Here is a 22,093-nt window from a genome sequence, read left to right as displayed (position 1 = left end):
TAAGGTTTCCTTAAATACATTTTTCCTTCCTGTTTGAAGATTGTTCTGTTGACTGAGTGTGATCAGATATGAGTCTTAACAGGGCAAGAATACTAATGTGGAGACCAAGAGGTGTTCTTCTTTTGTGCACAGGGAGAGTGTGGCATTTGAAATGCAAGGCCTTTTTGAAGACCTGATTGTAAAGGCTGACTCTATGTATAAGCAAAATATCTAACTACCTATAGTCCAATTTGAGAAATACTAAAAGCAGCCCCTTTTGTTTCCTCCTTCCTTCAAGGAGAAAAAACCCCCCAAATCCCACCTAAACCAAAATAGTGCTCCATTATCATCTGCAACAGCAACTGAGATTAGCTTCTTCTTTGGGGATAAGGAATTGAAGTGGCTGTTAAAATATAAATCTATTATTTTGGAAGATCCAGGGACATTGTTTGGTAGTTGAACTGATTTCATCACTCTAATCCAGTCCCTGAACTTGCTCCGGAGAATCAATAGTCTTCTGGTAGGACTGTGACAGGTGTCTTAATTTTAAAAAGCAGTTGAAGAGTTATGAAGTGTGAGTGGTTTAACAGCTATTTAGCATTTCAGAGCACAGTGAAAATGGTAGTAATTATGATGATGCCTACAGTAAGCCAAGCTTTCCACAGTGTGATTATATCAGCCTTCACTTCAGAATTTTCTCAGTCTTCCTTTCCCACTCCCATCTTTCTTCTTCTTTAAGCTCTTGCGTTCCTTGCTTCCTAACTCCCTAACCCCAGATATCTTTTTTTCCTTTATCTCTCTAGCATCTCAGCTGCACTTTCCTTCTTTTTTGGTTCAGTTGCAAATTATCCCCTCTCCTTTCCTCCTATCATTATCCCCTGTTCTCTAAGGTGGTTATGATATAAACTGGTGTACATTTAAACACTTGCTTTATTTATTGGATGAAGTTGTATTCCATGTTCAGAATCTACAAATCAGACTAGATGATTAGCTTTTCATTTCTCTGTCAGAACTATTCTAAAATCAGTGTAGTCCTAAATTCATTATTTCTTCTCCCACTCTAGATTAGTGATCCTTGGTGGAAGAAATGATTTCCAGTTAGGAATTATTATTGGTCATTGAAGCAGCAGCACAAAACTTAGCTAAACAATTAAGAGTACTAGGACATATATGTTATGATGGCATAGGAAAGTAATTGGAAGTGTTTTTGAAGGTCAATACTCCTGAATTTAGGCAGTTCTGTGGGAGGTCAGTTGTGGAGATGGGAGAATTGAAGACCAAGTTTAGAGCCAAGACAGGCCTCTGGAAAGGAGTCCCAAAGGGTGGAGGAGACAGAATGGGAATGGAAGATCCTAAAGTTAAACTAATCTAAGGTCTTGGATGTATAGTTTTGCTTAAGCTAGGGGTCTGCACCTGACTACAATTGCAGTTGGGGTGGGGAGAGGAGTAATCTTTTGTGAAAATCATGAGTAAGGTGACTGTTACATCATTGGCAAAACTTCTAGCAGAAGTCAGTTAGTGAGTAACTTCTTGGCATCTGCATCCAAGTAAATTTTAAACATCTAGCCATAGCACAGAAACAGAATTCTTTCTTTACAATTTTATTTACAAAATGTATTAAAACTTTGTACAATACCTCATGGCAATGAGGCTCTGTAATTTATGCCCACACATGCAATTTACCCTTTTATAGCCATTAGTTTGCTTGGCAATTTTTCTGTTCACTGAAGTACAGCTTTAACAACAAAAAGAAAAGAATTGGAAAAAAAAATCCTCAAGTGACTACTGCCAAACTCCCATAGCTTGAAGTTAGTAGCAGAAATTTGAAGCAATCAACAGTTTTTTTAAACATGCAAGTTTTTTAAAAAATAACAAACCAATTTACCCGCCTCTTCATCTCAGTGAAGTTTCCTCTCTGAAAAACTGATTTGAGTTAATAAACATACATTTTTCTTTATACAGTGCCTATGAAAACGTTTGTGTGTAGGTTGGTTGGTTTGTTTTATACAACTTCGTGTTCACACAGCGTGAGCTTCCCGCGCTGGGACATTATAGCATTCATAAGTTGAAAATCACAGTTTCATGAAAACAAAACAAAACAAAAACACAACAGCTTTCTTTTTTTGTTCAATACCATTTGAAATTTGACAAGTAAGTTGTTTGCTTATGACACCATTTTTGGAATGAAAGTTTATATTACACTTTTCTGGAAACATTTCGTTGGAACGATACTTCTTCCTTTCTTTTCTGAAGACAAGAGCAAATATGCAGCGAGTCAACTAAGCATCTAAGGGTCACACTTGGGAAATGAATGCGAGCTCCTAGTTTTTGCAGTCTGGAAACTTCCCAATGCACGTTACTGATGAGAGCAAACTACTGAACTACAGGAAGCATACGTCGTTATATAGGAGGTAATTAGTGAGTGGAGACTACTTCTTCGGACTGTTCTGATGATGCCAACGGCAGGTATGCAGTTAGTTACTTGATAGCCCATGGAGCAGTGGAGTGATCTGAGAGAGTCAATAGAGAGACTGCTCCAAGCAAAGATCTGGAAATGATGCTGAGGCCCTCAGTTTAGCAGTAGGTTTGGGAATGCATTTTAGTCTTTGCAAACTAGAAAAGGACACATGCAGTCCGATGGAGAGCCATGGGCGGTAGCAGGCAACAGCTAGTAGGACAGACCTAGCAAGAGTAAAGTCAGACTGAGAACTGTGGTCTGAACCTGCTATCCCGCCTTGCAACGCAGTCCTGTCTCCGTGGTGTACACTTGAAAGGCATACTTAGCAGAGAAAGCCGAGCTAAACACAGTGTTGTTTCTGAGATACTCTAAACACATCTGGGAGTATAGGCAGCATTTCCCTCACCTCAATGCTAGATACTCAACTCTATTGACTTAAAATGCACACTGAAGCAAGAAAAACAGATCTGTGAGCTGAAATTCCAGGCTCCTTGGAAAACCCCGGGATCCACTTTAGGAAAGCACCAAGAGGTATCCTGATAGTGCCCCGTCCCTTGCTACACACAAAGTCAATTTCGAAAGCTCTGTAAATCTCTTCATTGAGTGGGAAGTTATCAAAGTGTTTTCACAAAACCATTTCGAGAACACAGAGAAGTCACTGTTTAGTCCCTTTTCCAAAGTGTTTGAATTTTCTTAAGTGTTGCATTTACATTCTAAAGATATACACATTTCAGCAACATTGAAAGGAAATAGGGTGCACAGAACATCACCACCAACAGGAAATACCAAAAACATCTGGTCAGCAGATCCTAGAAGAAATGCCAGTCCGTCTTCCCAAACACTGGGAGACAGATTTTTTCTTTTTAATCAGGAAGAATTAATTCTTTTAGCTTAGATGGGCCTCTTTGCTGAATTGGAATTTAAATTTGTGTGTGTGTGTGTGTGTGTGTGTATTAAAGAACATGGTGTTTGTATACTCTGCAGTGGTATCAAAGAATGGCTTTTGTTGGATTGACTTAATAAGATTTTTTTTTTCACATACTGGAATCTTGCATGTCCATTTTTTGTTGGTTTTTATTTTAATTATTTTTTTCAAGCAAAGAAAAGATTTCAATGATGGTTTGCATTGTCGCGAGTCTCAGAGTGTTCCATAAGGCACTGAAGGAAAAAAAAATCAGTTTTTCCTATTGAAAGGTCATTGCACCATCAGCAATATTCGTGTCATGCCCGACACCAAGGAGAGTGAAATCTGGCTCAGGATCCTTGAAGCAGCCACGTTTTCGGTGATTTCCTCTCATCACATGCCTCCAGTGGGAAGGGATCTGCAAAGGCAAGGGGATATTTAAAATTGAAGGGGCCTCCTATTAGGAATTGAGAAGTTTATAATGGCTCAGTCTATCTTGGACAAAACTATGGCTGTTTTCCGAAATTGGCATTTCTGGGGTTGCACCTCATTTATTTGACTGGCTTTAGGTGACAGGTCTGGTTACATTCTCTACTATATGTATTGTACTAAGGAATATGCAGGTGTTGCATGCAGTTTAATTCAAGGTTTTAATCACTTATGATGTAGGTATACCAGAGAGTTTCCATGGCATTTTAATACAGATATTCACGAGAACTAAAAGAGTGTATTCTGATTGCAGAACCTATGACAAAGAATTGTTCACCCAGGACAGAGGGTAAACAGTGTTCTATGGCTTACTGAATTGAAATCCATTTTAACTGTGAGAAGAAAATATTTTGCTTATTGCTAGAAAGGTGAGCAATTGTTTCTCTGAATACCTACAACCTTAGTTATTAAAGTCTGAAAATAGCACTGGGACTTTAAAGAGACAGCAGATTCCAGGAAGAGGCCAGAGCAGTGATACCTATGAAGGGGACTTGGCATCAATGAGGTCTTTGCCCTGACATATAGGCCTGATTGAAATGCTGATCGTGTCTTCTTTTTGGAGGCACTAACTAGTGCAAGGGATTCATTTGCCCCTGACTCTGAATACTGCAGGACACTTTCTTACCTCCTCTTCAAGTTTACATCCCTCTCTTTATCCTTTCATTCTACACTAATCAAACACTTCTTTTTCTTCTAATCTAACACTGAATTTTATCCCAAAAGAATGACATAATTATGATCTGCCACTGGCCCTGGAGTAAAAGTATCTGTAAGAAGAATTTCCAATATGTACCTGAAGGCCAAAAGCATCCAAGGAGGGTAGAATAAGACTAACATGAAAGTAGACAAACCTCTTCCTTGTCACCCCTAAGTCCTAAGTCATATCTATCGCAGAAGCTTGGAGAAGTTTCATATCTGGCAGAAAGATCAAAGTCTCCTCCTGTCTCCCCAGTGGGCATGGGACATCACTAACTAGCGGCATGACTTTGGGAAAGGATCCCAACCTCTCAGTGCCTCTGTTTCCTGCTTTCAAATGGGGTCAAATGAACTATTATCACTGAGGTAAAAGTCCCTTGGGGGAAAGAACATCATCACCTTGGTTATCCAGAATGCTTTTTCTTTCTATTTAACATAAAGTGAATTCTTTTAAGCAGAAAAATATCTCCAGTAAGCAAGCCTATGCATAGGCTTCCGAAGGAAAGTGGATCACTTTGAAAATGGGCTGCATCAACAAAGCTAATATTTTTAGGATGACTAAACAGAAAACTCCTGCAGGAAAAATGAAAATCTTTTCCCCTAACTTCAGGCATCTTGAGGTCTTGTAAAGGACAGAGATTTCAAAAATATTTTTGAAGAAACCAAAGAAGCCAGAAGTAGTTCTGAACTCCAATTAGGAAATTAGAAATAATTTCCTAAAACAATTAGCACAGTCAACCCTAGGGTGCAATGAATCTGGAGCACTTGATGGGCAGTCACCTGCCAAGGCATGCTTGGGAGGATACACTTCCAGTGGCTGGTCAGTAACCCAGACAGGCACCAGGTAGTCGAGAGGCTTTCTTCTCCCTAATGGGAGCTAAACATGGTCTGAGACCGAGGCACATGTTCCCACAATAAGTCCAGTAATCCTGATGTGACTATCACCCATAGAAAATGAGAAACAACTTCCTCATCTTTCAAGGATGCCCTTTTATTAACCAGATTTCACTAGATCATATTTTTGCAGGTGATTTGCCCTGAGTCATTTTTCCTGAACAATTACTGGTACTATAAACCCCCAAGGTGGGCTCTGATAATTAGTAATAGAAGTAAAATCTCAGGGTACCTCTTGATGTCGGTGCCCCTGGATAGACCCTGACAGATTTAGGCCAACTCAGATAACTGGAAGCCTAATAACTAGGTAACAAATTAGAAGTCACCAGGAGATATTCCAGATCTTCTCGAGAAATAAAAGATGAATGGGTGAAGATCTCACTCTTCACTAAACCAACATTCCCCTAATGTCACATCACCAAATTGGCTGAGGACAACAGAGAAGTTTCAAAGCAGCTTGCTTGATGCCTCTTGACTAACACAAGTGAGGTTTTCCTGGCATTGTATGAGGCTTTTGCTTCTTGTCTGGAGACTGTACAGGCTTGGAGGACAGATTTGTTTGCAGACGCTCTTCCTAAGCCTTCTTTCACTCTGGAGATGGTTGCCAAGGTGCTAGGTAATTGGGTTGTAACCACATTGGCATTGGAGTCCATTAAAATGTGACTGTTGCCTCAATTAGCCTGAATTTTGCTTCACAAAAGTGAATCAACTCAGATGAGTAAAGGAAAGCCAGAAGTTGTGGCATATTAGTTTCTGAGATTTTCCCCTCAGGTTTGATGTTCCAGGCCTCTACTTTTGGATGGCAACATTATGTCCTAACAAAGGTTTGCTGACACAGTTTCTTTCCTTTCATTTCCTTTGATTTCCTCCCTCCCTCCCTCCTTTCCCTCCCTCCCTCCTTCCTTCCTTCCCTTTCTTTTTTCCCCTCCCTCCACCCTTCCTTCCTTCCCACCTTCCTTTCTTCCTCTTTCTTCCTGTATCTCTATCACTCTTTCTCTTCTTCCCTCTTTTCTTCCTTCCTTTCTTTTATTAAGTTACATTCTTTGATATTATTTCCTCTAGAATCTTTCTACTCCTGGGACCAGCAGCATCTGCATGACCTGGGAGTTTGTGAGAAATGTAGATCCTCAGGCTCCATCCCAGACCTGCTGGATCAGGATCTATATTTTTATAAGGTTCCCACATGAGTCACATGCACACTAATGTTTCATGAATACTGTTCTGGGGCTTTAACAAGAGTCTGAGGCTGTAGTAATTGGGTAGTAGGGACATAAATTCTCAGGTGGAATAGTTGATAAAAAAAGTCTGGAGGTCATGTCACCCTGAGCCTTGATATAATCCTCAGAAAGATTCTTTCTGGGGAAAGTAGGAGTGATTGAATATTCAATCTTGTGTGGAGTGCATAAGGAATGGGGCATATGGAGGCTTGGTGAAGTTCTTCAAGACGTTTTTTGTGGACAAGTGGAACAGAAACTCAAGATCTGCTCTCCATTTGACAGGATCCCATTAGGATTTCAAGTTTCCTGGAGGACATCAGGCCATGGGTGGTTAGAAGTAGCATGGTTTAGCAAAGATATGGCTATAGGCAGAAGAAAGGCTGGGTTCTAGTCCCAGAACTGCCACTACCTAACTGTGTTGCCTTGAGTAATTCACTTCATGGGCTGGGTCTTACTGATAACTGTCTGATCCATCTTATCTCAAATGAGCCAATAGATATGAGAGCACTTTGATGACTGCTACACAAATTTAAGGTGTATTATTTATTTGGATGCTACCACCTCAAAATTTGGGATAATTAAGTTAGATTGAAATTGCTCATGTCTAGCAAGCATGTCTATGTGTTGGCTACAGAAAGAAAGTGGATCACTTTGAAAATGGATTATGAATAATGTATTGATATTATCCTATAAAAATGTATGCCCCAAATTGTAATGGGCCTATATAGTACCTACTCAAGAGTGAAACATTTTAAGCACATTGAAACATTAAATGCTTGCATGCAAACAATGCAATTACAGATGAATCCATGTATTGTACATCCACCAATGCAATGGGAACACTGTCAGCGGATTGGTGCAGTGTGCTGAATATGTTGTGGCAAAAGGCAGGAAGAAAGAACAACCAGCAACTTCATTGGACAAAATGATGTTTTCCATGACCAAGACAAATGATTTATTTGAATGAAATATTATTTTAAAATTGGCTAAATGTAAATCCGCAATGTGAACTATAAGAAGGCCAAAACACAAATGCAGCCGGGCATGGTGGCTCACGCCTGTAATCCCAGCACTTTGGGAGGCTGATGTGGGCAGATCACTTGAAATCAAGAGTTGGAGACCAGCCTGGCCAACATGGTGAAACTCTGTCTCTACTAAAAATACAAAAAAATTAGCTGGGCATAGTAGCGCATGCCTGTAATCCCAGCTATTTGGGAGGCTGAGGCGGGAGAATTGCTTGAACCCGGGATGCGGAGGTTGCAATGAGCTGAGATCACACCACTGCACTCCAGCCTGGGCGATAGAGCAAAATTCTGCCTCAAAAACAAAACAAAACACCCCCAAAATCCCCCAAAACAAAACAACAACAACAAAAAACCACAAATGCACTTGTAGAAATCCCAGCATATTGACATTTACTCATGAGGTCAAAATTGCCTAAAATAAGGGGTATGAAGTTGCTTATTGTTCTGTTCCACTTCAGATAGGCATTTTAGTGATGACAGATGCACTTTAAAGTACAAGACTATATTCTTTTAAACACGTCCAGAATAGAGACATTATTCAAATTCAAGCTTGCATTTGAACATGTCTGAATTATTGGTGGTGTTTGTAGTTGCCAGAGTCAAGGTGGCAACACTCAACTTCATTGAAGTATGAATTAGGGCTTGGCTAGCAGCAGGGAGCCTAGACTGTCCTTTGATAGACACTTACCTGTGCACCAGTTCCAAGGAAGGGACAACAAAAGAACTCAAAGCTTAAGAAAATTTTCTCAGACTTATACACTGTTTACTTAAAAGAACTACCTCTCCCTATGGAAGCGCTGTATTACTTGAGGTGGCAGTGTCTCACCTGTGTACCTAAACTTTTTTTTTTTTTTGAGACGAAGTCTCTCACTGTCGCCCAGGCTGGAGTGCAGTGGCACGATCTCCGCTCACTGCAAGCTCCGCCTCCCGAGTTCACGCCATTCTCCTGCCTCAGCCACCCTCGAGAAGCTGGGACTACAGGCGCCCACCACTACGCCCGGCTAAGTTTTTGTATTTTTAGTAGAGACGGGGTTTCACCGGGTTAGCCAGGATGGTCTTGATCTCCTGACCGCGTGATCTGCCCGCCTAGGCCTCCCAAAGTGCTGGGATTACAGGCGTGAGCCACTGTGCCCTGCCCCTAATTTTAATATCTGTTCCAGAGCAGCTGCTTTCTCTACAGATGCACTGTCCAATACAATAACCACTGGCCATGTGTGACTACTGCACATTTGATATGTAACTAGTATAAGTCGAGATGTACCATAAGTATAAAATATACCCCAGATTTCCAAAATTAGCATGAAGAATGTAAAATTTCTCATTTTTTTTATATTGATAACATATTGAAATGATCATATTTTGGATATATTGGGTTAAATAAAATATATCATTAAAATTAATTTCACTTGTTTTACTTTTTAACATGTGACTACTAGAACATTTAAAATTGCACACGTGGCTCATATATGTGGCTTGCATATGTTTTCTATTGAACAATGATGCTCTGGAGAATTGTTTTTCCTTTTGGGTCACAGACCACAATTTAATTACAACCATTCTATTAGAAAAGCACCACTGCCTGACAAGAAAGCACAACCATTGTTTTCAAAGAATCAAATGGTTGCAAAGAGACAATGGTTTAAACAATAAACCAAACTAAAAAAAAGAAAAAAAAAAAAAGAAAAAAAGAGATTGACATACAGTAATGTAAAGCTGATTAGTTTACTAGACCTTAACCGTACCCCTAGATCTTAACACTCTCTGTTCCATACACGTTGTAGCCTTCTCTGTATGTAGCATAATTCTGAGTGTTGGTGGCAGGAGCAGGCTTAAAGTTTTGGGTGTTCTTTGTGAGTTTCATGCGTTTGGACTCTGCCCGTGATTTGTAACAGAATTCTATCAAAGCCACCATCATGGCCAGCCCCAGACCTCCGACAAGTATATAGAAAACGCCTGCCACATTGCTCAGGCTCAGAGCGCTGGTCTTGTCCTAAGAGAAATGAACAACGTGATTAGATCTTGGAGAAAACAAAGGCAATGGAACATTATAATATATTACAACAGTATAGGGTAGTTCTAAATTGTAAAATAACTAAACATTGATGTAAGTGTTATGACTCAATTCTGGCAACTGGCTAATGTTTTGCAATGACCAGCAAGATGGTAGATTGTGCCTCTGTTGACAGTCTTGATCCTCACCTAAATTTCCTTTCACCTTGACTCCTTACATCCCTTAGTGCCTCAAAATGATGTTCAACAATTAATAAAACAGCACTGGCCATGGGAACAAAAGAGTAAACACAAGCATAATTTATTCCTCTGCCAGCCTGGATAAACACCATTTGCCAGAGTTGAGCTGTGACATAATCTCTATAAATGTAATACTCTTTTCATTTGGGAACTTGAAGCACTCTTTCCCCTCTCTGCCCCGCAACACCCCTTTCTCCCTTGCTCTCCCTGTGACAAACTTTGTGAACAACTAGTCTTTAAGATACAACATGATAGTATTAGAGGTTCCTGCTATTCTTATCTGAGGAGTTATTTTGCAAGGGTTTGCTTAAAAAGGGTTAATTCTCCTCTTTCCCCCAGTGACTGAGAAAATGCTCCCTTTGGAGATTGGCTGCTAAATCCTCATCCTAGTTAAAATCAGGGCAGCAAGTCTTTGTGTTGCTGGAACAAGGGCACAGCACAAAGAATTGGCTCCGTTCCATTTTCCTGAGAGTTTAAGGAAAGTGTCAGGAGGATCCACTGGGTCCTAGATTGGCTCCATACAAATCAGAAAGCTTTTCCAGGAGGCTGATGATTTTTTTTAAAAATCCAGCTCATTTTTAACTTTTACTCCAGGGAATGTAGAGAATAATTTTTAAAAATGACACTTATTTGCTTTCTTTGTAACAAGGGGGAAAAGTTGAGGAAGCCGGTCAGTGACTTTCAGGTCAAACTGTGCAAATCTGACTAAGCTATCTGCCTGTATGAAAAAGCAAAAACTGAACTGCTGAAAAATGGAAAGAAAAAAAGTTGGTGTCTTGAGCCCTACCTTGAGGTAGGACACACCAAGGGCCAGGAGTCTTTCTTTGAAAAAGAAATAAAATAAAATAGCATTTTGTAGTCTTTTTAGAGGGAATGTAACCATTTTGCTGCTGAATGTAATTGAATGGAATACCCAAATTGTTAAGCCAGTGAATTTTGAGCATCTTATTTAAGTGACAACACAGTGAACAGATGATGGCCATTGCTGACACTCAACACTGGTTCAGCTGGTCTTGGTATCATTTAAATAATTAAAAGTAAAGACAATATGACCATGTCCTTCTGATCCTATTTTCATAGAAGCCAGTCCTGTACTTGTTTACCTTAATAAAAGGTCCAATTGAAATTGAATTGCATTCAGAAACAGGGTGTGGGAATGCCTCATATTCACAACAACCTTGCAAATAGTCACTCTTTTAGGATGAATGACAGCTAGACAAGGAGTAATAATTTCTGTCACATATGAAATATTGGATTATCTCTTTAAGGAGGCTGGTGAGGCTATCTGCAAGGATGTTCCACAGTCCATTGGGAAATAGATCAATTTCTGGTAACCCTTCCTCTGCCGTTAGATTTTTATACGTATGTGATATTTAACGGTGGGGTGGGGGGGAGGTCCTTTGACATAGCCCATGTCAGCTGTGACAAGAAGAATAGTTTCATGTTTCATGTATTATTTAAGTTTCACAAGAGTTATAGAATTCCCTGATGTGGGATGTAGAAAACCAGTAGCAAAATGGTTCATTGCACGGGGAAGATGAGTGGCATTTCATGAAATGAATTAACTGATACCACAATATTAGTCCAAAAAAAGGAAAGGCAAAAATTGAAACTAAAAAGAACTTTCTTAGGGGAGCGAAGGGGGGCAGGAAGGAGGCGGGGAAGAGTGTTTCATGCTTATCAATGTGATGTTATCCTGACAATGTAAACCCTTAAGGAGCATGCGACTAAATTTTAAAAGTATTACGTACAGAGATTCAAATGACACCTTTGGAAGACAGAAGTGTGACAGACTTAATGAGATTCGAGATCCAAATTAATGCTGAACTCAATACAACAGCAGCTGGCAGGAGGCTAATCATTCTGCTTACAGAGACCAGTCTTTGTTATTTATTCGTTTGACTGTTTTCAGATGGGATCAACATAATATATTAATAACCAAATGCATTTATAACTACAAAGTCTCTGACACTGTAAGAGGTTAAGAAAAAGTACTGTCACAAATAAATCTTTTTTTTTTTTTGGTTGTTGTTGTTATTGTTGTTATATTTTCTCTTTGAACTTTTGAAATGTGAAATACAGTAAAACCCCCTTATAACACAGCTTATTATTTTATAACTTTGGAAATGCAATAGACCAGACTGAGTTTCCTAATCATAATAACAGTTCTATAGAGTCAACAATTGATGTCACATGGCAGGCCTCTGAGGCTGGCATTTGTCTTATCCCTTTAGCGCTGTTGTTATAAAAGGGGTCCCACTGTGTCAGGGAGTGTGTGTTGGGAAGGAAAGCCGTTTTAGGATAGAAAATAAACAGTGGGTCAAAATGTGATTGCTAATCAGTACAAAAAGACCTTCAGCGACTGACCTTACTCCCGGAGTCCTTGGCTCCACATTCCCCCTTATCGTACCACCATTTGTTTTTCAGCTTGTCTAAGATGCCTTGTTCACTGAGTTTCAATACTGCAAGGTTTACAGGCGTTCTTCACGTGGGAAATAACATAAATAACATTATATTATGTTATTTTATGTTATTCAAGCTTCAAACTACTTTAAAACTATAGAAAGCGATAAAGCAGGGGGCCCTGGCCACAGAGTAATTTTAGACACTGCAGGCAACCTGAGCATTACCTTATAAAAAGTTAACACTACAGCAACGCTATATTTACCAGGGCCTGCCCATATCGCTTTGAGTAATCGGCACACACTGTTAAATAATGAGGATAGAAAAAAAGGCACTCCTCAGATAGGCTGTGTGTGGTGAGGAGGGTCTCCCCTCGGGTGACAATCGTCGGCGGCAGCTTGCAGTAGCTTTGTGAAGGAGGTGTGTTAAGTTTGATCTAACTGGGTGTCTTGTTGTACTTCCAGACAGAAAGCAAATTTTATGGAGGAGTCGGGAAAAGGACAGACCCAGAAGGGGAAGTGTTTCCATATTGTGGACCGAGACAAATGGATAAATCCGAACAGAATTGAAAATAGATTCTACATAAATAACATGCCTTCTAATTAATTGTCCTTTATCACACAAGTCTGTTGCCCAGCTGAAAATGATCTCAGAAAGAACTGTACTACATATGTGTCCTTACTCCACAAACACGTAGTCTAAATTCTTTTGGACATACTGGTCTTAGTATTAAAGGTATATTGTGGACCTCCGTTTTGGATAAGGGGAGTATTTTCAACAATGTAAAAACTGGTCTACAAATTGTTTTTGAGTTACTGATTGGCTGTTCCTCTGATATGGCCATATGTCTGTGGTCAACTTAGATCACCAGAGGGCAAACCAGATTGTTTTAAAATAGATTATTAATATGGCAGGACCTAAACCAGCAAAATGACTCTGCCACTATTGGGTAATGCTGTAGAGAAATAGTTTAATTGTTCTAGTAAGATAAGACTTCCTCAACTAAGAGGCTAATACATATCCCCAGGAGGCCAGGCCACTGCTCCTTAGTCCTTTACTGCTTAAAAATATAAGGACTGCATTCAGAGCCACTGGGCAAGTGCCTGAAACCCTACTGGTTCTAGGATAAAGATTTTCTCCCTTATAAATGTCTTCAGCTATAAAATGGGAATAATGACCTTTATCCTGACTTCTTTCTAGAGCTATTAGATTTTAAATGAAGAAACTTTAATGACTTTGGATAAAAAATGCACCATGTAGAGAGGGTGGCATAATTCTGAGGCAATAAACTATGTGTTCACATTCATGGGAGCAATATTGCCAAATATTAGTGCATGTTGGTCTGAATGTCACTAACTTAAAAAGAGGGAAGCAGAAAAATTTATGGAACTGTGAACATGCCGTAAAAATTTCTTAGCCTATTTTGGATAAGTTGAACCCACTAACATATCCAGTCACTAATAAGACTTGCTATAGTCACAGAGATCTGGTCTCTATCATACAAAGTCCCCAAACTTATTTCCTTTCTTCCCCCATTTGCTGTTTAAAACAGAGGGGCCACCTTATCTTCAGATATTCTGAGAAAGATATAGTCATTTAAAAATAATGCAATTTCAGAGTACTTGCGGTTTGAATAAGTATAAATCTTTAGTGTCAGGGAGTTAACTTTCTTGGTTAGCCTAGGGCCTGGCAGCCAGAATATTTGGATTTTGTATCTCGCCAAGAAATTCAGATCCTTTTATACTCTAAACAAGTTCCTTCATCCAATGCTCGGAACCCCAGGTTTCTCAAATGCTAACCAATTGCTTGGAATGCAAAACAACAAAAACATACTCAGATTAAATTTTGAGCCTCTTTAAGATATTATTGGCAGTGAAAGTTAAGCCAGGCTTTCAAATGACAGACAGGCCATCGATGGCCCTGAGTTTAGTGTTGCCGCTGCCTTCTCCCCTATTCTCCACCGTCTGATGCTCTTCTCGCTCTTCCTCTCCCCTGTTGTTGTCTCATCACTACCACTTCTCCTGCAATGCTATGCCTTAAGCCAGGCACTGGCACCAGGCTCAGCAACGTGGCAATTAGCTCAGGATACAGGGGAAGATGCTTTCCAATGGCATATGAGTGACTGGGCTCATCAGGACCACAGGAGAAACTACAAAACAAATTCTTCCTCCTTTCTGTGCTTCCTCTTTTCTTATTGCAAAGGGCCCAGTGTCCTCATACTGCTACCTGACTAAGCCCTTACCTGGTCCTGCCCTCCCTCCAGGTAATATGTTCTTCAAATTACGTCATTCATTTTCTTCAGTACTGCCGCTCACCAGATCTTAGGAACAGAGCAGTCTCTGTTCCTTAGGTACTCACACTAAGGTCTAATAGGGAGATTTCACTGCCCCTAGAGATCCTAGTTTCAAAAGAAATTTATCAACCCTTAAGTGAATTGCATTCATAAAAGTGTGGCATGTCAGTTTAGAGCAGTTGTTCTCAAAGTGTGGTCCAGGAACCCCCGGAGGATCCCTGAACCCCTTTCATCAAAAGATCTGTGAGGTCAAAACTGTTTTTATAATAATACTAAGTGCCTTCTCACTATTATTCCTTCTTGATATACAGTGGAGTTTCCTGGAGGCCATATGATGGGTGAAATTATAATAGATTGATTGAAGTAGAAATGAGAATCCCATTCTCTATATTATGCTGGATATTAAAGAGATTTACAGAAATATAGACAGTGCCATTCTTCTCACTATTCTTTTGATTGTTTTAGAAAAATAGTTATTTTTCATAAAAGGATATGATTTATGTTAGCATATATTGGGTTCATTATTTTTTAAAATGAATCAATGAATTCATGAAAATTTTTTCAGTTTTAATTTCTGATTGGTAAAAATGAACAGATGTAACACACATAAAGAAAATCTATTTGGGGTTCTTAATCATATTTAAGAGTGTAGAGAGGTCCTGGAACAAAGCATTTCAGAAACACAGGTTTCGGAGGAGGGAAGGCTATTCCTGTGCTAGGGGTCCATGCTGGACTGCCACTGTCTACTCTTGCCAAAACCCAGGCTCAGTACATCAGTGACTTAGCATCCTACTTCTGAACAATGGCTTATCCCTGCCTTAGGCCATCTAGTGGCTTCCACGAACTGGCTCTGGTAACTGCTCTTCACTCCCATGGCCTACACCATTACAGTGTAGGTTACTTTAGAGCAATAGTTTTCAACCAGATGCCATTTTGTCCTCCAGGGGACATTTGGCAATGTCTGGAGTCATTTTTTGTTGTCACACCTAGGTGGGGGCTGGGGGATGTTACAGGCATCCAGTTGGGAGAGGCCAGGGATGCTGCTAAATATCCTACAATGTACAGGACAACCCCCACAACAAAGACTTATTTGGCACCAAATGTCAGTAGTGCCAAAGTTGAGAAATCCTGCCTTTGAGTATCCAGACCTCCTGTGAGATACCATAGGACTTTAGAGAATTTTGACAAATGACCTACTGTTAGAAGTTTAGCCTTGGATCAGAAAAATAATCACAGGGTTTATGAAACCTGGCAGGGAACCAATGTGCTTTTGGGAACTTCTAAATAAAAATGAGGGAGAAAAACAAACATTTCAAGCAGCAGCACAGCCAACAAGTATAAAAGCTGTAATCAGAAATCACAGATAATACCACTTAACAAGGTTACAATAGATGCCAAGAAAAGAAAGTACTTTAAAATCCAAATCTCCTAGAACTCTATGTTGCTGTGGGGTAGACTAAATTTCTGAGATGGCAGAGGAAAACTGGTTTTGTTCACATAGTTTTATTTCTTACTGTACCTTATTAGATGTGTTATCTAGCCCAATCCTAACCAACTGAAGGTACTGACACCCTCTCCCCAACACACACACACACACACTCACACACACACACACACACACTCTTACACATTGGTATTTTGAAGGAAGTGGAAATAGGTGGACATTTGATCATTTTGAATGTCATTTTCTCCATGAAGCCATTTTTGCTCTTCAATGTTTTCTGTCTCCTCCATCACTTCTACCTTGCCTTATTATTTATGCCTATGTCTTACGTCTCCCACTACACTGTGTGCTTCTCAAGGGCAGGGAACATGGCTTGTGAATTTGTATCTCCATTTAGGATATCTTTCTTAATAAATACTTGTCAAATCAATAACTCTTTTAGCATTTTGTTTTTCAACCTAGTATATTTACATACTTATTATTATGATTATAATTATTGGTCAGGTTTCATGATCACCCTAAGAAGGTAGATTTATGGTGTCTATTTAATACATAAAGAAATTGAGGCACACATAGGTTAAGCAATTTGCACAAGCCTCTGCAGCAACTTATGGGGCAGGTCAAAAGGCTGATTAATATACATTGAGCTGTGTTCTGTACATTCTCCAATGGAATACACAAAAGGGTAGCAATCCTCTTTATTTTTGCTCTTCAGGCTTAGATATTTGTGATGATTTTATTTTCCTTTAGGGACCCCCATACTCCAAATAACTATCAATCTAGCAAGGGCATATTTTGCAGCTGGGGCCTTTTACTGTGGTGCAGCAATATGTCTCCAGTGTAATGTTTCACAGCAATTACTGCAGGCCCTTAACTGGTACCTAAGAGAATTATAAGTCAGAAATATTTATTGTACTCACCTCAATAGAGAACAGAAAGAATTAAACAAAGTAGGTCAGATTCCTATCGTGGAAATTAGTCAGGCATTCTCCCCTCTGAAGGGCTTGCTATGAACTTTTTGCTGAGTAGAGCCCTCCTAAGACAAAGACATGGGTCAGCAGGCTTAGGGGGAAAACAGGAGTGCTTTGTGACATAATTTCAGGAGGACTGAGAACATCCCTCTGTCCAAAAATATTTATCTCACTGGCAGCTGAAATTCCACTGTGAGAATTTCACATCTTTAAGTGACATGCTTTGTTAAAATACAAATCTTTCTGAGAAATGGGAAATGAAACAAAGAGTAAATATTTATAAACTACCACTCTTTGTTCTATTTTGTCTAAAAAAATGTTTGAGGTGGGGTGGAAGAGTGTAAGGTTCCCCTAAGAAAACATTTTGTGGCGTGTAAGTCATAAAAATGCATGTGGATTGTTGATCAGATGGAGAGAGAGAAATGGGAATTAGATAGTCATTTAAAAGTATGTGAAGTTAATGCTGAATTATGTCTCAGTGATGATTCCTGAGTGTGGGGAACAGTCATGGAATTACATCTGTCTGTTTTTTATATAGGGGATAGTAATATAATTCATAATACTTTGATAATGAGTTCAGTTTTTGAAGAAAACATTATTGGATTATAAAAATTTCTGCTTATCTCTACAATCCACACCTGCCACTAACTCAGCTACTAAGACTGCTCACAATCCAAGGCCTCCACCTGCCAGCTGGTGGTCGCCTGGATTCCAGGCTCAGTTCCTGGGTTGTACCAACCAGCCATTTTAAAGAATCAGTGTTATCTTAGTGATGGCCAACCTTACTTATGGAGACAGCTTTAGGATAAGAATGCCATTGATTTTTTTTTTCTGTGAAAGTAGAAACTTAATTTTTTAATTTTAATTTTTTTATTTTTTTTGAGACAGAGTCTTGCTCTGTTGCCAGGCTGGAGTGCAGTGGCGCGATCTCGGCTCACTGCAACCTCCGCCTCCAGGGTTCAAGCGATCCTTCTGCCTCAGCCTTCCAAGTAGCTGAGACTACAGGCACACGCCACCATGTCCAGCTAATTTTTTATATTTTTAGTAGAGATGGGGTTTCACCATGTTGGCCAGGATGGTCTCGATCTCTTGACCTAGTGATTCGCCCACCTCAGCCTCCCAGAGTGCTGGGATTACAGGCGTGAGCCACCGCGCCTGGCTGAAACTTAATTTTTTTAAAGAAACAAGATAAATAAAACTTTTGATATATTTCAAAAGAACTGCTTAATTTATTTTAAAGTTTTAATTTCAGGAAATACCTAAAATAGTAAATAGTAAATAGTAGCTTAGAACCAGGTTGGATTCCTTATTATGAACAAGGAAATGGTGAAGAGAATGATGTGAAGGTGCTGAGCTTAGGGGAAAAGAAGGAAAATTGGGTCTTGTGAATTAATTACCAAGTTGATTCTGTGAAATAATCTGGTGATCCTGGAAAGGTAAAGAGAGGAATCTATACCGTCAGTATGGCTCTGGGCCTGAAAAATATCAGAACCCAGGGTGCAGTATGATTTAGTCCCCTGAAATACTATGGGATATATGCTACTCTAAATGCTTCATTTCTCCTTTCAGAACAGGGACACCTAAAGAGCAAATGTCTGTTTAATTAATGATTCCAGAAGATCCTCAACGGTGCCCTTAGGAGAGATAGATATATGTGTAAATATGTAGGTTATGGACAAAGACAAGGAGATCACAGAGAAGTAAAAGAAATATATGAGCACGGGTGGTGCATTTGCACAGTCAATTAGAAATCTGCTCTGATAACACATTATCTGGATGATGAGAATGGAAACTTATCACGGCCTAAGCTGGAAGCCCCTGCCTCACCCTATCCCTTAACCAAACCCTTGCTCTAAGTTACTAACACTTGCTTCTTGGTATCTAGATCTTTTGGGAACAACTTTTTAGAAATATCTTTGGCCCAATGGAGGGAGAACAGCCATCCTCTCTTTTGCTAACTCTTTTACTGAAGATGTTTCAGGTTTTCATGATGACAAGGCATCTTTCCAAATCACTCACTTGCCTCTCTAGCATTCTCTGGAAAAGCCCCAGCATCACCCAGGACATAACAGGCATGTACAGGCAGGCAGTCACAGACATCTCTGCCCAGGTTGGTCTTGCTTTATTAAGTTGAAGCCAATCGATGATCAAGCAAAAGAAGAATATTTGCTGGATTAAAGAATTTACTATGTGGTACTTTACATTCCTTTCTGTAGATTAACCTGGAATATGTATAATGAAGGGATTTCTCTCTCTGTATAGCAGCTGTTTGAGGCCATGGCAGTTCAAAATATGCCCTTGAGTACACTTGTGTCTGAAGTCCTTTAAAACAAATCTCTATCCCTTTGTTTTCATAGGGGTTCCTGAATGTAGGCTTCCAGGAAAATGAGGATTTTATTTCAATCCTTCTAACCTTGGATCAACCTGGGCTTTCTGTACAACCTGGGAGCATGTGCATACATGACTGCTGGCATTACTGAACTCTGGCAACCCAAATAATCCTCATTTAACAAGGGCAGCTACAATGATTTGCAGACTGCTTAGCTGCTAGAAACCATCTCCGAGAGAGTGTTTATATCCATGTAGTTCACAAATGTAGCTCAAACCTATTTAACTCCTTGCTATTGGGATAATAATTTAACATAAGTGCAAAGAGCAAATTCAATAATGCATGCATATAACATTAAGAGTTGAAAGCTGTGAGTCATTTCACTAAGGGCCTAACAATGCTAGTGATTGAAATCTATTGATGAGCATCTATGCTGCAGCAGCAGCCCCAGAAGCAACTCTTACACATATGGATAAAGCCAGTGACATTTCTAAATTACAACCTCTCAAATACAGAGAAGTAGACCCCTTGATTCCATAGGCTGTGTATTTCACTGATAGATTTCTACTAAACTGCCAAACTGGACCTCTGTTCAACTTCTCCATCTAGAAGTTGAACCCAATAGTCTGGGAAGACCTCTTACTCAATTTGTCCCTGACAGAGAGAAGGGGCTCAGGGAAAATGCTAAGTTTTGAGCAAAATGTGGCCATAGAAACTTTCTCAAATACATAATTGGTATGATTCACTTGAAAATTCTGGTTTAAGATCCTTTGAAAAATCAAACTATCAAATTGGTTGGGTTTTATTATGTATAAGTGTGTTTTCTTTAGTTCATTCCAGTGGCACCTAGAGAAGAATAGAATGAGAAGAGAGAAACAGATCTGTACCAGAAACTCACATGATGTATGTTTCTGAAGATATTTAACTCATTCCCCTGATCCTAGACAAAATATGCATTAAGAGTTCAATCTGATGTGTGCCAGCATCCTCTTTATTCTCCAATAGCCATCCCTTGACCATGACTCATAGAAAAATAATCAGTTTTAGCTAGATTGCAACAAATGAAGTTTATATATCAGATCTGAAATCAGATCTAGTTGCCATGCCAGGGCATATACCACCCTCTTTTAGCATACATTCTAGCATTTACACATCACATCTGCCCTTCCAGCAGTGATGTTAGACAGGACATACAAATAGTCTCATATGTGTGTGTGTGTGTACACATATATATATATATGCGCATATATATATATATATGAATGCCATTGCCTTAGATCTATATTTTGAGAAATATTTGCTTCAATGCCAGATGAAATTAAGCAAAAAGGTGAATCCAGCACTTGGACAACACTTTTGCCACTTCTGATCAATGGGGATCAGCCTCACGTGCCAAGGGCCAAATGCTATACCGCTCTCTAGAAAGTCAAAAGAGAATGGATTTCAATTGTTCGCAAAAGAAATTTGCCCCCACCCTGCTCCACCAACCCCAACTCCCACCCTCACCAAATATATTTCAATTGCATCCAATTTTTCATGTTTCTTTTCCATGGCTGTCCTACCTTTCAGAGATTGCATATAACCTTCTCTTCAAATGAAAGGAAACCAAATGATTTGGTCTTCAAAGGGCAGAAAGGGAATAAACATACATCATTTCACTGTCTGCCACTGCAATGGCGTCTTTCCTCTTGGCAATTGTATAACAGCATTCTTACCTTCAGGCTTTTCATTCTTGTGCTCTTTCTGTAGCTCAGGTGTTGGATATTTGGTCATTATTTGTCAATAAGAAACACATTCATGTTATCAGGATAACACCAAAGGCAAATAATAATGTTGTAATCATAGAAACCATGTTAAGGCCACAGTTAATTTTTTAAAAAATCATTAGAATGGAATTACTTTTTAAAAATGTTTTCTTTCTGGATTACATTTTTTTCCGGTGGTAAAATTTATTCTTTAATATCATTTGGCAAAATCAATGGTTTTGGCAGTCATTGGACTGGTTCAGTTCTTAAGGCAACAGGTCCCTTGCTTGAAGCAGCCACTTGAGAGAAAGTGAGGATTTGCTCTTGGGAGGAAGACCTGAGTAAGTTCAAGGAGCAAATTTAGTGACTACCAGGAAAGAAAACTGTCAGGTTCTTCATACTTCCAGGAGGCAGTACCAGCATAGAATCATGCAAACCAACGAAGAGCACAATATACTCACCCTACTCCTCGATCCCAAACCAGAGTCTTGGGGATTCACAGGAACTTCTGCTAAGACCCAGGAAGTGCCATCGATCTGTAATGATTCTTGCCTACACACATAACAGTGTCAATAAAGAGTCATTGGGATCCATCTTAACCCTGAGTATCCGAAATGTCAACCTTTAGGGATGGCTCCTGCCAATAAAAGGTCCATTTTGTTGCAGGCAAAGGCAGATGCAGATTCATATCCATTACCCACGGCCCAAGAAAGTCAAAGAATTCTGGGTGTGGAAGAGAAGTGGTTAAGAGACGGTGGCATAGGAGAGGAGAATTGTAGACATACATGGAAGAAGAAGAAATACACACAAAACTGAAGATCTCATGTATACCAATGGGAAATACAGTATAACCTCATTCATCTATGTACCGCCAAATATGAAGTTGAGGGATTTTGGAAATGGGCTGTCTGAGACTGTAACTTTTTACTATCTTTGAATAGAAGACTTGCTAAGCAAATGCATAGGATTTAAAAAAACAAAGATAGCTGGTGATAG

The 22,093-nt window shown here is 39.5% G+C and overlaps 1 protein-coding gene across 3 annotated transcripts in view; it reads right to left on the bottom strand.

Moving 5' to 3' along the window:
* Positions 1 to 1,564: 1,564 nt before the first annotated feature.
* GRIA3 (glutamate receptor, ionotropic, AMPA 3) overlaps positions 1,565 to 22,093 on the bottom strand; it is a 306,486-nt gene continuing 285,957 nt past the window's right edge. For 2 of the 3 annotated variants that reach the window (XM_012001497.1, XM_012001495.1), the window contains exons 15-16: positions 9,405 to 9,652; positions 1,565 to 3,759 (exon numbers count right to left, since the gene is read on the bottom strand). In XM_012001497.1, coding sequence (XP_011856887.1) covers positions 9,407 to 9,652 — 246 coding nt within the window. In that variant the 3' untranslated portion in view covers positions 1,565 to 3,759; positions 9,405 to 9,406. Of the gene's footprint in view, positions 3,760 to 9,404; positions 9,653 to 12,279; positions 12,395 to 22,093 lie in introns of all 3 variants that reach the window. The other variant, XM_012001496.1, reaches the window with a different exon arrangement.

Source organism: Mandrillus leucophaeus, unplaced genomic scaffold (genome assembly GCF_000951045.1).
Source record: "Mandrillus leucophaeus isolate KB7577 unplaced genomic scaffold, Mleu.le_1.0 Scaffold661, whole genome shotgun sequence".
Classification (NCBI taxonomy): Eukaryota; Metazoa; Chordata; class Mammalia; order Primates; family Cercopithecidae; genus Mandrillus; species Mandrillus leucophaeus.
This window is presented reverse-complemented; position numbering and strand designations above follow the sequence as displayed.